This window comes from Branchiostoma floridae, chromosome 3 (assembly GCF_000003815.2).
Source record: "Branchiostoma floridae strain S238N-H82 chromosome 3, Bfl_VNyyK, whole genome shotgun sequence".
In the NCBI taxonomy this organism is placed as follows: domain Eukaryota; kingdom Metazoa; phylum Chordata; class Leptocardii; order Amphioxiformes; family Branchiostomatidae; genus Branchiostoma; species Branchiostoma floridae.
Genome location: NC_049981.1, coordinates 4,122,248 through 4,133,164, shown reverse-complemented (window position 1 = coordinate 4,133,164; position 10,917 = coordinate 4,122,248). Strand labels below are relative to the sequence as shown.

Here is a 10,917-nt window from a genome sequence, read left to right as displayed (position 1 = left end):
TGTTGGTCTATTCAGATCTTGTTTTGTTTTGATGATAGGTTTAAAGGTGTTGCCGAGACAGTGCCGTAAAATATGCTGATTTCTGTGTTTTTGAGATGCGAAAATTGGGGAAATTGGCCAGAAACCTTTGTTTGCCCGTTACCATGGCAACAAGGAGTTTTGATCTAAAAGAAAGCTACTTTGAGGGGTTGTGGACCAAGTACTATCACTGTCGAAATATGAGCCAAATCTATTTTTTTTACCCCTGCCACCACCGTTTGATCCTTACAGACATTTGCTCTTAATTATTCTCTAAAAATTTGGTGGACATACAATATGTAGTTTAGGTGTGGGTCTCAAAAGTTTGTTTTAAAAATTGCACATTTTGCTGGGGTTCATTTTGACACCAAACGGACTGAACATAGACTTTCCTGTATAATTTCCACAGTATTGTACCAAAAAAAAACTTAGGAGAGTGTATAGCAGATATTGTATGACAAAGTCACGGAATTAATATTTTCTCTCGATAAAAGATGTTCAAATTATGGCACTTCAAATTATACGACTGGGTTCCAAATGGACACCACTAGAGTTTTTGAGTGTTAAAGATAGCGACAGGAGAAGACAGAGAAGAAGAAGAAACGTGGGGAAAACATTATTTTCACTACGTACCGTACCCACGGTATGGTGAAGTGAAAATAATCAATTACCCTTGCATAATGATAGACATAGACAACCAACCAAACAGGTTTGCGGGTCTAGTGATTGACGTATGTAAGAATCCCCTGAGGAGATGACTGCGCCATCTTAGACAATTCTTCAGAAGTATAGAAGACAGTGTCCCTGTATCAACAGTGGAGAGTTCACTTTTTAAAAGTTTCGCGGAAATCTTGATATTGTCGTGCGATGTCGTCTCCATTTGTCTTGACATTGTTGTGTTCTATCGTGGCCGTGGCTCTCCTTTGTCCTGTAGACGCCGGGTCAGGTGAGATTTGTATTCTCTCTTCTTTTTTTTTCGGTAAGGCAGCTGCCATATGTTCAAAATTATGCTGCCTATAAAGGGAGCGTCTACTGCAAGGTTGGAGAAAACTAACGTTATATCAGTAACTTGAAGTTCTCAAGAGTGGGACTGAGATTTACGCTACCGTTGCTGTCAAGCTGTTCCATTCTTCACTCGTACGGAAAGAAAGACTGTTTCTATTTCTGCCTGTCTATTTTGCATGCAAGGGTAATAACGAACCCGTATTGGTGACCTCTAGTGGGGTTTATGTTCCTGATGACATAGCAGTGAACAAGTACGGCTACTTGACCGCTGACGGTTTTGAAGAGAAGAGAAGAGAAGAGTGATGTGTGCCTGCTTTCTTATGTCAGGAAGGGTGGGTCATACCAGATTTTTCTGAAGTTGAGATACGCCAGTGATTTCCTACGATCATTGGCCACGTATCTAGCGACCCTTCTCTACTCTAACACGTTTGACTGAGCGTGTTGACGCTTGCACTGGTCCCAAGCTATGTCTGCGTATTCTTACTTAGGTCTAACTAAAGTTGTGTATGATTTTTCTCTTTTCCCACTGCCCTTTTGCATCTCCCATTACATTCGGTTTTGTTGTCTGTAACTTGATCGACAAGTAGTTATCTGGTAGCAGGCTCGTTCTGATTTAAATGTGAAAAATGCTGTCGCCTGACTTTACGACTTTTTATGGAGCAAATTATAGAAAACGTCACTTTGTTATGTTTTACAAAAGATGCACCACAACATTCATATTGGTTGATTGCTTGCTTGGAAGATTGTTATAGCCACGGCTGGAATTTCACCCCCTAAAAAATGGCTGTCGCCTTAGAAGAAACGAACAATTCAAAGTTACCCTTACATCTGTGCAGATGCTTTTGGGGTGGCGCCCATCTCCATTTCGAGTAGCCCTTGGGCCACACATGTGTAAGCCACTACAGCAGGGGGCTGGTCCGCTGGTAGTGATGTGTGTTTAACTTCCATACTCTTTCTCTTTAGTGCTGAGTGCTAAGCAGAGAAAGCAGCATGTACCATTTTTAAAGTCTTTGGTATGACCCGGCCGGGGTTCGAACTCACGACCTACCGAATGCAAGGCGAACACTCTAACCACTAGGCCATTGCACCGGTTTCAATTCAAATAGTAGACAAAAATGTAACAATTCAGTTCCCCAAATGATTGTTCGGCATGACTGAAACCAGCTACCCAGGCCATTTGACTGATCACGTCAGATCGCTACTGTCACTGATCTTGGAGGCTGTGTGAGGTGGTTTATGCCTGTCGCCAGATTTGGTAACAAATTTATTACCAAGAGTACGATGGTTGCCACGGTTATATTACTATAAGACTAGAAATTGCCGTTTTTGTGACGCTTTACAGTTTTCTGGCTTCCTAAAGAAACATGAAAGGGCCATTTGCATCCCACCTTGCTTAACAAAATGTTGTACAGAAATGACTGTAACAAACGTTACAATTGTTCTATGCTTTCTATTCTTTCCATGTGACCTGATGTAAAAGTGCTACCTACTTTTTAAATTTCCCTAAGGACGTCCTCTTATATCTAAATGATGTAGCCAAGAATGTTAATCATTTCGAAGGAAAAAGGTCAAAGTTTACTGTTGTAACAAACGTTACCGGTAATACATAACCAATGGGTAAGGAAATAATAAGTTGCCATATTTTGGCTATGGTTAAAAGAGGGATTTTCCTAAACAAACAGGTTGGTTTCACTGAAAAAATAAGCCGATTTATTTTTGGAACAAAAAATTTCCACATTTCAATGAGAACGAGTGAGCAATGCGTGTTAGAAGTAAAGTTAAGTCAAATTAACGTTGTACAATTTAGAATTTTCTTGCTATTGTAGGAGACTGAGACTGCACATGTAATAAGCTATAAGCCACCTGCTTACTGTAAAAGCAGAAATGTTCGCGGTGGATTAATGTTTGCGGCTTTTGCGGTGACCACTTCACAGTGAAATTTAAACCACTGCGAACATTTTTCTATTATGGTATTAGACTGCAGTTCATGGTGTTACCGCGAACATAAAACCACCGCGAAAAGTCATTTTTCCCGCTACTGCGAAATTGAATCCCGCGAACTTAAATACCTTTACATTATTTTCAACTTTAAAATCCGATCAGTTTTTCATTTCTAGTTGCTGGTTTAGACTGAGATATTCGCGATCGTAAGCCTATTTAGCCTAAGGCCCAATCTAGACACAGGTTTTTCCGATATCTGCGGAGATGTCGGGAGGGATCTGGAACGTTGGGGGTGGGACACCTGTGGCGCTTGCAGTCATAATACCCCGGGCCCGTCACATATAGCGAAAATCGATCGGACGACGATTCTGCGGTAATCGCATCGCCCGAGCCTCGCCTAAAATAATACAATTATTGCACAACAATTGTAAAAGGTACAAAGTATGGCATATATGTGACAGGGACGGTTTTCAGGTGAAAAATACGCGCAAACCTCTGTCTTAAATATGGCCGACCTTCCATCGATACGCCCGAAGATCGTGGATAATGTGTACTCGTCTACAAAGCTCTTAACAGCAAACTCCCACCCTACATGCGCCAGATGTTTGTCTATTGCCGAGACCAAAGCACAAGAACAACCAGGCAAAGCACAAGCAATCAACTTGCTGTCCCCAAACCCCACCGAGAAACCTTCAGAAGAGCCATCGCCTACCGTGGACCTACCATCTGGAACAGTCTACCACCGGACATATACACAGCCCCAACTTTGGCTTCCTTCAAGAGACTCTTAAAGTGATGAGAACGGCCAAATGAACGGACTCGAATCATGTAGCAGTTTCTATCATGTGTTTTGTATGTATGTAAATGTAAATTGTGTATATAGACGTATAGGACTTATAAGGACTCAAAACGATGTAACTTTATCTCTGTTATATACTTTGTCTGACCCTTGCCTCTTCCCTCATGACTTCAATGAAAAGCGACCTGCAGGCCGATTTGAGCTTTCATGAATGAATCAAAGTTCAAACAAACAAACATTATTTGATCTTATTCTCAGTCTCTGGGGAAAGAGCTCTAGAAGTTTCTTGTTTGCTGACATGAAGAAAAATTGAATATGCGGAGGCCATCTTTGATGATCTGTGATTAAAAAGTGGTCAGACAACTTTTCTATCCAATTAACAGCCCGAGGCGACATCTGAGGCACCGGGGTTGAGAACTGGTCATTTATAATTACTCCGAGCCTGCTCAAAATGGCGGGCGGGCACCTTTTCTCGCTCTTCTTCTGTTGGGTATTACTGAGTAGTTGTGCTGAACGCACAATTAACCCTATTCAGACCGGGGGGGGGGCTTTTGAGGCCCGCGCTAACTTCGATGTCCTATAACGCCAGAGCGGCTTACGCTAGAGCCACCAAATTTGGTGAGTTTTCCTGAAATATTGTTGGCAACAATTCTACGAAGTTTGACAAATTTTCCATTTTTTCTTGTTGCCATGGCAACCGTTTGTTGACAGGCAGTTTTGCCATAAATCACTATTTTTGGTTCTAACAATGTATTTTTCACATTTATTTGCTATATTACTGCGATTTTATTACATAAATAAAATGTTATATTATTTAGCATATCTTTTATAATTATATATGCATAAATTATGCTAATTTGATGACGTCATCAGCCCAAAATCCAAGATGGCGGACCGAATGGCCAGATCAAGAATAACACGCTAATTTTCCCTTAAAATTTGTAACTACCTGGTATTTTTTCATCAAAAACCATCTAAATGAATGAATTTAGTCTATTCTCATTGCCCTTTGTGATTATTTGTTGCAAAAAAAGTATTTCAAAAAATTCACGGTGGTGGATATAATATGGCGGAGCCCAACTCGTATCTTAGATGTGCATGACGTCATTTTATGACGTCATATTGACGTCATTGATGTTGCTATTGACAACGCAAGGCGTAACAAATATAATTATTATGTTATCTGCACTTGTTGTTACATTTTTGAAGCATAACTTGAAGTTTTCTGAGAATACCCTTTTTTCATGGGTTTGGCCAATATAATCAAATTGATGACGTCATAATTACGTCATCTTTCGTCAACGTAACGTCAAACGTCACATACCTGTCAGATATTACGTCGACATTATGTCCTAAAAATTTGGTGGCCTTACGGTACGTCGTTCAAGAGTTATAGGACTTAGAAGTGGAGGGCCTCAAAAGCCCCCCCCCCCCCGGTCCAGGGATGACCAAAAAAGCCCGGTCTGAATAGGGTTAAATGACTTCAGTTTGAATCTTCAACGTTGCAAAGGTGGGGAAAAGGTCACCACCAAAGATATTTTCTATGTGGCAGGCAGGGTTTGGTACTGTCCTGTGTGCACCTGCCTGTGTGGTTATGTAGTGTCAAACGCAACTCAACAAAAATATTTATGAGTTTGACCTGACAAGACATCATTTTCAATTTCAATTTTCAACAGGTGGCGATATCTATAATCTTCATCTATAATCCATAATTCGTTTTCTTCAGAATGCAGAGTAAGAGAGGAAGGAAATAATATAATGACTATCCGTGAAACACATTACCACATATTTATCCGTTGTATAACGTCCTTGCTTCACACAAAGCACCGCAGATGGTGGAAGAAGGGATCTCATTTCATACACACACGGAGTTAAGCCCCGCCCACCGCCTGGGGCTTGGTGCCAGCAGTAACATGCTAACAAACCTGGTTTCCATTGGAATCGACCAGATGGCAAAAGTTGAAAACAAAAATGAATACCCGGCATAACATGGTAAAAGATGAAGTGCACTTTACTGTTGATCATGATATACATGTAAACTACTCTATTTTGATTACATAGAAAGTAGATTCCCCCACTTAAGACGCACACGCTCGTACCCAGCGCCGTGAAGAAGCCATAGTTTTACATTGTCACAATTCTTCTAAAGCCTTACAAAATAAAGTGCAAGAAATACACGGTTGTCATTTTATGTCGTGTTGTGTGTGTCTCAACCCAATGATAAAAACTCCTTGCTCAACCTTGGTCTCAACTACCTTTATAGTAAATCGTAAGTTGTGTGTGCGCGCCACTATTATATGTTCAGTTTATAGGGGCCCAAACAAGACGAGACGCAAGTTAACTATTTTAGAGATCAAAATATGTTGCTACAATGGCGATACTTTGATATAAAGGGAGTTTAAGAATGTACCTGATTTGGTGACGCCGTGAGGGCGTAAAAATTACCCCTTTACATTGCCGGGAGGGGAGTTAGTCATCACCATAATTATCACATCTTTTATGCTAATGAGGTACCCCTCCCTTCAACAGACAGCATTTGCAATTAATAGACAATCCATGGTGACTTTATAAACACTAGGACCCAAAACTGAATGGTCATTCACTCCGAAACTGCTCAAGATGGTGGGCGGACTGCAAATTGTCACTCTTCTTCTGTTGGGTAAGCAGTTTTTCATCCCTTTTTATTGTTGTGTTATAAAATAAAAATTGTCCCCTTTTCCCTTTGTGCTGAAAAAGGGACCAAGTTATCAATTGATATACTAAGTAATATAAATGTTGAGAAGGATCATCGGTGGTTTTAGAAAATGTAACGCGTCACATCGGCCTGTCTCAGTAAGTACTAGGATTTGGGCGTGGTGTTCAAACTTTAGGAGATTGGAGAAGTCTCTAATTTGAACTTGACACTTTATACAGCAATACCTTACCGGGAGAAACGTGGTTATGACGATAAGATACTAAACAAAAACGCGCAAAATTGAAATCCAAAAGTGGTTTTGACAGGATTTGAAAAGCCCCTCTTTAGTAGTTAGACTAGTCTCCGAAATGGAGGGCCCTTCACACGAGAAGCGGAATCAGCCGGAATGCCGTCAGAATGACTATTTTTTGTACATTGCTGGGTATTCAAAGTGCATTCTAGCACTTCTTACTGTGTTCTAGATATTTCTGCCCATTCTTAAATGTTTTTGTCATGCTCAAAATTGTTGAGTTGCATTGAAGTTGGAGAAATGTCGAACAGTATTCAACGTGCAGTACTGTGAGGTGAATGTCTTCGGAGGTACGTCTGCCATTGGGACTCTGTTGTCTGTTGACCTGTTTTATGGAATATTTCTGACAGTACACGCAACATTATTTGTTCATTCAAGACCGCAGTTCCATCATGACAAAATTATAACAAAAACAGCGACTATCTTACTTACGTCATGTTTGGGGTTTTAATGAATGAATGAATGAAGACCTTTATTGTACAATTTTGCCCAACCGAGCTAAGTACAGGTCACAATAAGTCAGGATATATACATATAAAAGTGTCACAAATCTAGTGCAAGTTTGGTGCCAGCAGCCGCGGTAATTCCAGCTCCAATAGCGTATATCAAAGTTGTTGCGGTTAAAAAGCTCATAGTTCATGTAGTTGCATCTTGGGACCGGGGCTTAATTGCGGTCCGCCGCGAGGCGTGTCACTGCTCGTCCCGGCCCTCCCCGCCGGATTCTCCTTGGTGCTCTTAACTGAGTGCCTCGCGGTGCCGAAGCGTTTACTTTGAAAAAATTAGAGTGTTCAAAGCAGGCCTGGCGCCTGAATAGTGGTGCATGGAATAATGGAATAGGACCTCGGTTCTATTTCGTTGGTTTTCGGAACGTGAGGTAATGATCAAGAGGGACGGACGGGGGCATTCGTATTGCGGCGGGAGAGGTGAAATTCATGGATCGCCGCAAGACGAACCACTGCGAAAGCATTTGCCAAGAATGTTTTCATTGATCAAGAACGAAAGTTGTGGGCGCGAAGGCGATCAGATACCGCCCTAGTCACAACCATAAACGATGCCAACCAGCGATCCGCCGGCGTTACTTCGATGACCCGATGGGCAGCTCCCGGGAAACCCGAGTTTCTTCACTGTCCATTTTGTAACCTTTCTACCGTACGCTCAGTTGTTGTTCCTCCCTGGGACAGGTAGTTTGGGGTGGCAGCTCCTTTGTTCGAGTGTCAGTGCAGAATACATTACCCTGCGGTCATGAGAGCTTTGTTACATGCTAATTTCTTTAATGACTCTGGTGCATTCTTGGCTTCAAAAAGACTACCGTTTTCAAATGAGCAAACCTTCATCTAATATGAACTTCAAAGTGTACTCTTGTCTTAATGGACTTAACATTTTGCAGTTTTTGTTTGCATTTTTTGCGCTAACGTATCTGTTTGTTCCCTGACTATTAGTCTTTAGGCTCAAAATTAAGAGTATGTAATCAGAATGCAGATTTTTGTATTAGAACATTGACTGAAATGATTGATGATATTACTGCCTTTGTAAAGCCCCTTGATCAGATCAGAACGTGCCCGGAATGCCACCTGAATGAAAAACCTTTGTATATTTTCGGGAATTTTAGTGCATTCTATAAAAATCTCACTGCATTCCAGATATTCGTGTATTGTGGCCGTCACGGATGTTTTTGGTCATGCTCCAAACTTTTGAGGTGCATTTGAGATGGAGATATATCAGACGGCATTCAAAAAGTATTCTAACTATTCCATATAGGTAGCATAGACATAGAGATGTACATAATAATGTTTATGATGTAACTACTCACATGCCCTTACATTTCATCCACAGGTCATTTTCTGGTTGCTTCTGCCTCATCTAACATCATAGGTAATATCACACCCTTTGTTCTGCACACACTGTCATGTTAACTGCACGTCCTTGTAAATCTGCTTGCCTCACCGAGGCGTGCAGGCTTTAATTAGTTGGGACTAGCAAGGACTTGGGACTAGGGATGGGTACCGGTTAAGGTCTCATTGATGTATTACTCCGTGAGTGGGTATCCTAAAATAGATCCGAGCCAAAAACTGAACGGCTGCATGGACGCATGTTTTTAGCGGTGAGAAATTTGCTTTTGGCCAGCCGAACTGATATCAAAAGTTAGATTGGTGAAAGCTTGCTTGTAACTGAAGAAATCAGCAGGTAAAGTTTGATAGCCGTGCGCTAGGTCGGAGGTACACAGTCCTGGGTTCTGAGTGGTGCGGTTGTACGCTAGCAAGGAAAAAGTGCCTTTTGCTGGGATTGACTCATTGTAGCTTGTAATTGATATTAACAACAAACCTATTGATTCTAGTCATTGGCAATTTTTTCTATTATATAGAGTAAATTTTCTCAACAGAGAATGAAAAATCATGCTGACATTTCATGTAGCTTCATTATAAAGGCGACCATGTAAAACACGAATTATAACCTAGAAGTCTATGGGAAGAAGAAACTCATCAATGAGACCTTAAGTTGGAATTTCATCTGTATTTGTGTAAGTCATTTTAAATAAAGCCTTACTTCCCAAAAAAGTAGAAATTACAGTTCATCTTTATTAGAAAATTCCTTTATTCTTTATTTCTACAGATACTCGCGAAGAGCAGTGGGCCGATGACATGTCTTTCTCTGATGACGACTCTGCGTTCCGGACTGCAGATGAACTGGAGATGCTGAACAACAAGCTGCGCAGTCTACGGGAACTGCTTGAGTTAGGTTGGTACATGTTTACGTTCTGGTAGAATGGTAGAATGCATATCAGTGGCCATGTGGTAGGAACTGTAAAATCGAATATTGAATGGAAAAAAATTCGACGCAAGAAACCAATTATTCACTAGCATTCTTACGTTTCCATTTAATTTATTTCTGTCATTCAATATTCCATCTTTCACATTATTGCATTAATACACTAACCACACTTATCGAAAAGAGTATGGATTCTTCCTCATGTGAGTGGATCAAAACCTACGCATGGTCCTATGCATGGCCGCACCTGGGTCAATTAGGCCATGTTGATTTGATTATATGGATGACATCCTCTGGGAACTCCAAAACAGATGCGAGCGAGCGAATAAAAAAAAAAGTTTGGCCAAAAGAAAAAGTTGCCTTCAGTATGAAATCAAAGTGGCCAGGAAGGTTGAACATAGGACTAAAAACACATACAGTAGTATGGTGTAGGGTCCAGTACATCTTACGGCTGCAAAACATTTTTTTCTTCTTGGACCAATCCGAAAAAAACAGACCTGGAAAAAAATTAGAGGAACAGGTTTCGCCAATTACAAAATGGACACACTATGTCGGCAGGCATTTGGGGTCTTACCGGGGGGCCAGGAAGACAACAAGAGTGAAGTCAAGTAGAGTTTATAGTCAATTGTACCAAGTTTCTACAGTCAAAGGTACAGAGACAGTAAGCCTTTATTACATGGAGATGGGATTTTAAAATGCCAGTGGGAGTCCAATAATCCACCAAACAGATTTCTTTGTGGCAAAATTGACCAAAATTGTTTTGAGTATTGCCAGTTCTCAAGTTTCCACAGACAATCAGGTCCAGGTTCAGGTCCGGACCTGGAAATGATCCTCTGGACCTGAACGGGACCTATACCTGAATTTTCTGTGCAGGTACCTCCTTCTACCAACAATAGAATTTTTCTTTCTGTCCTTTCACATCTTATTCTTTGACTTTAGATTTATTTTGGCATTCTATGGCTTTACTTATCTGTTTTCTGATACTTTTTTTTCTATTTACGGAATATTTGTGCTCATTTTACAGCTGCTTTGCACAATTTATTGTGTGGTCGAAAACTTTTTTTTTGTTGGAAACGGCCGAAAATTGGTGCGAGCGCGGATGTCATCCATATAATCAAATCAACATGGCCTTACTACTAATACTGCAGTATTGAGGTCATCTAAGCTAGCGCCGAATGGCAGCCGCTCCAGACTCCAGACCCTTGGGACCTATCCCTAATCTCCAAGCAGATGTTGCGTGGCATAAGACAGTATCATAAGCTGGGGAAGGAGTTTAGCTGGAAAAGGAGTAAATTGAACTTCGCGTGGACAATTTACTCCTCTGCCGGCTAAACTCCTTCCCCAGCTTATGATACTGTCTTATTCCTGGTGAAAAAAGCTGCGAGGAGATTAATCGATCCCCAC

General features: G+C 41.0%; 1 protein-coding gene across 3 annotated transcripts in view; it reads left to right on the top strand.

The window, feature by feature from the left end:
* Positions 1–813: 813 nt before the first annotated feature.
* The window catches only part of LOC118412639 (glycolipid transfer protein-like), a 13,296-nt gene continuing 3,192 nt past the window's right edge, over positions 814–10,917 (top strand). Inside the window, exons 1-3 of one of the 3 annotated variants that reach the window (XM_035815631.1) lie at positions 814–964; positions 8,581–8,619; positions 9,358–9,483. In XM_035815631.1, coding sequence (XP_035671524.1) covers positions 886–964; positions 8,581–8,619; positions 9,358–9,483 — 244 coding nt within the window. In that variant the 5' untranslated portion in view covers positions 814–885. Of the gene's footprint in view, positions 965–6,349; positions 6,423–8,580; positions 8,620–9,357; positions 9,484–10,917 lie in introns of those variants that run through there. The other 2 variants (XM_035815633.1, XM_035815634.1) reach the window with 2 other exon arrangements.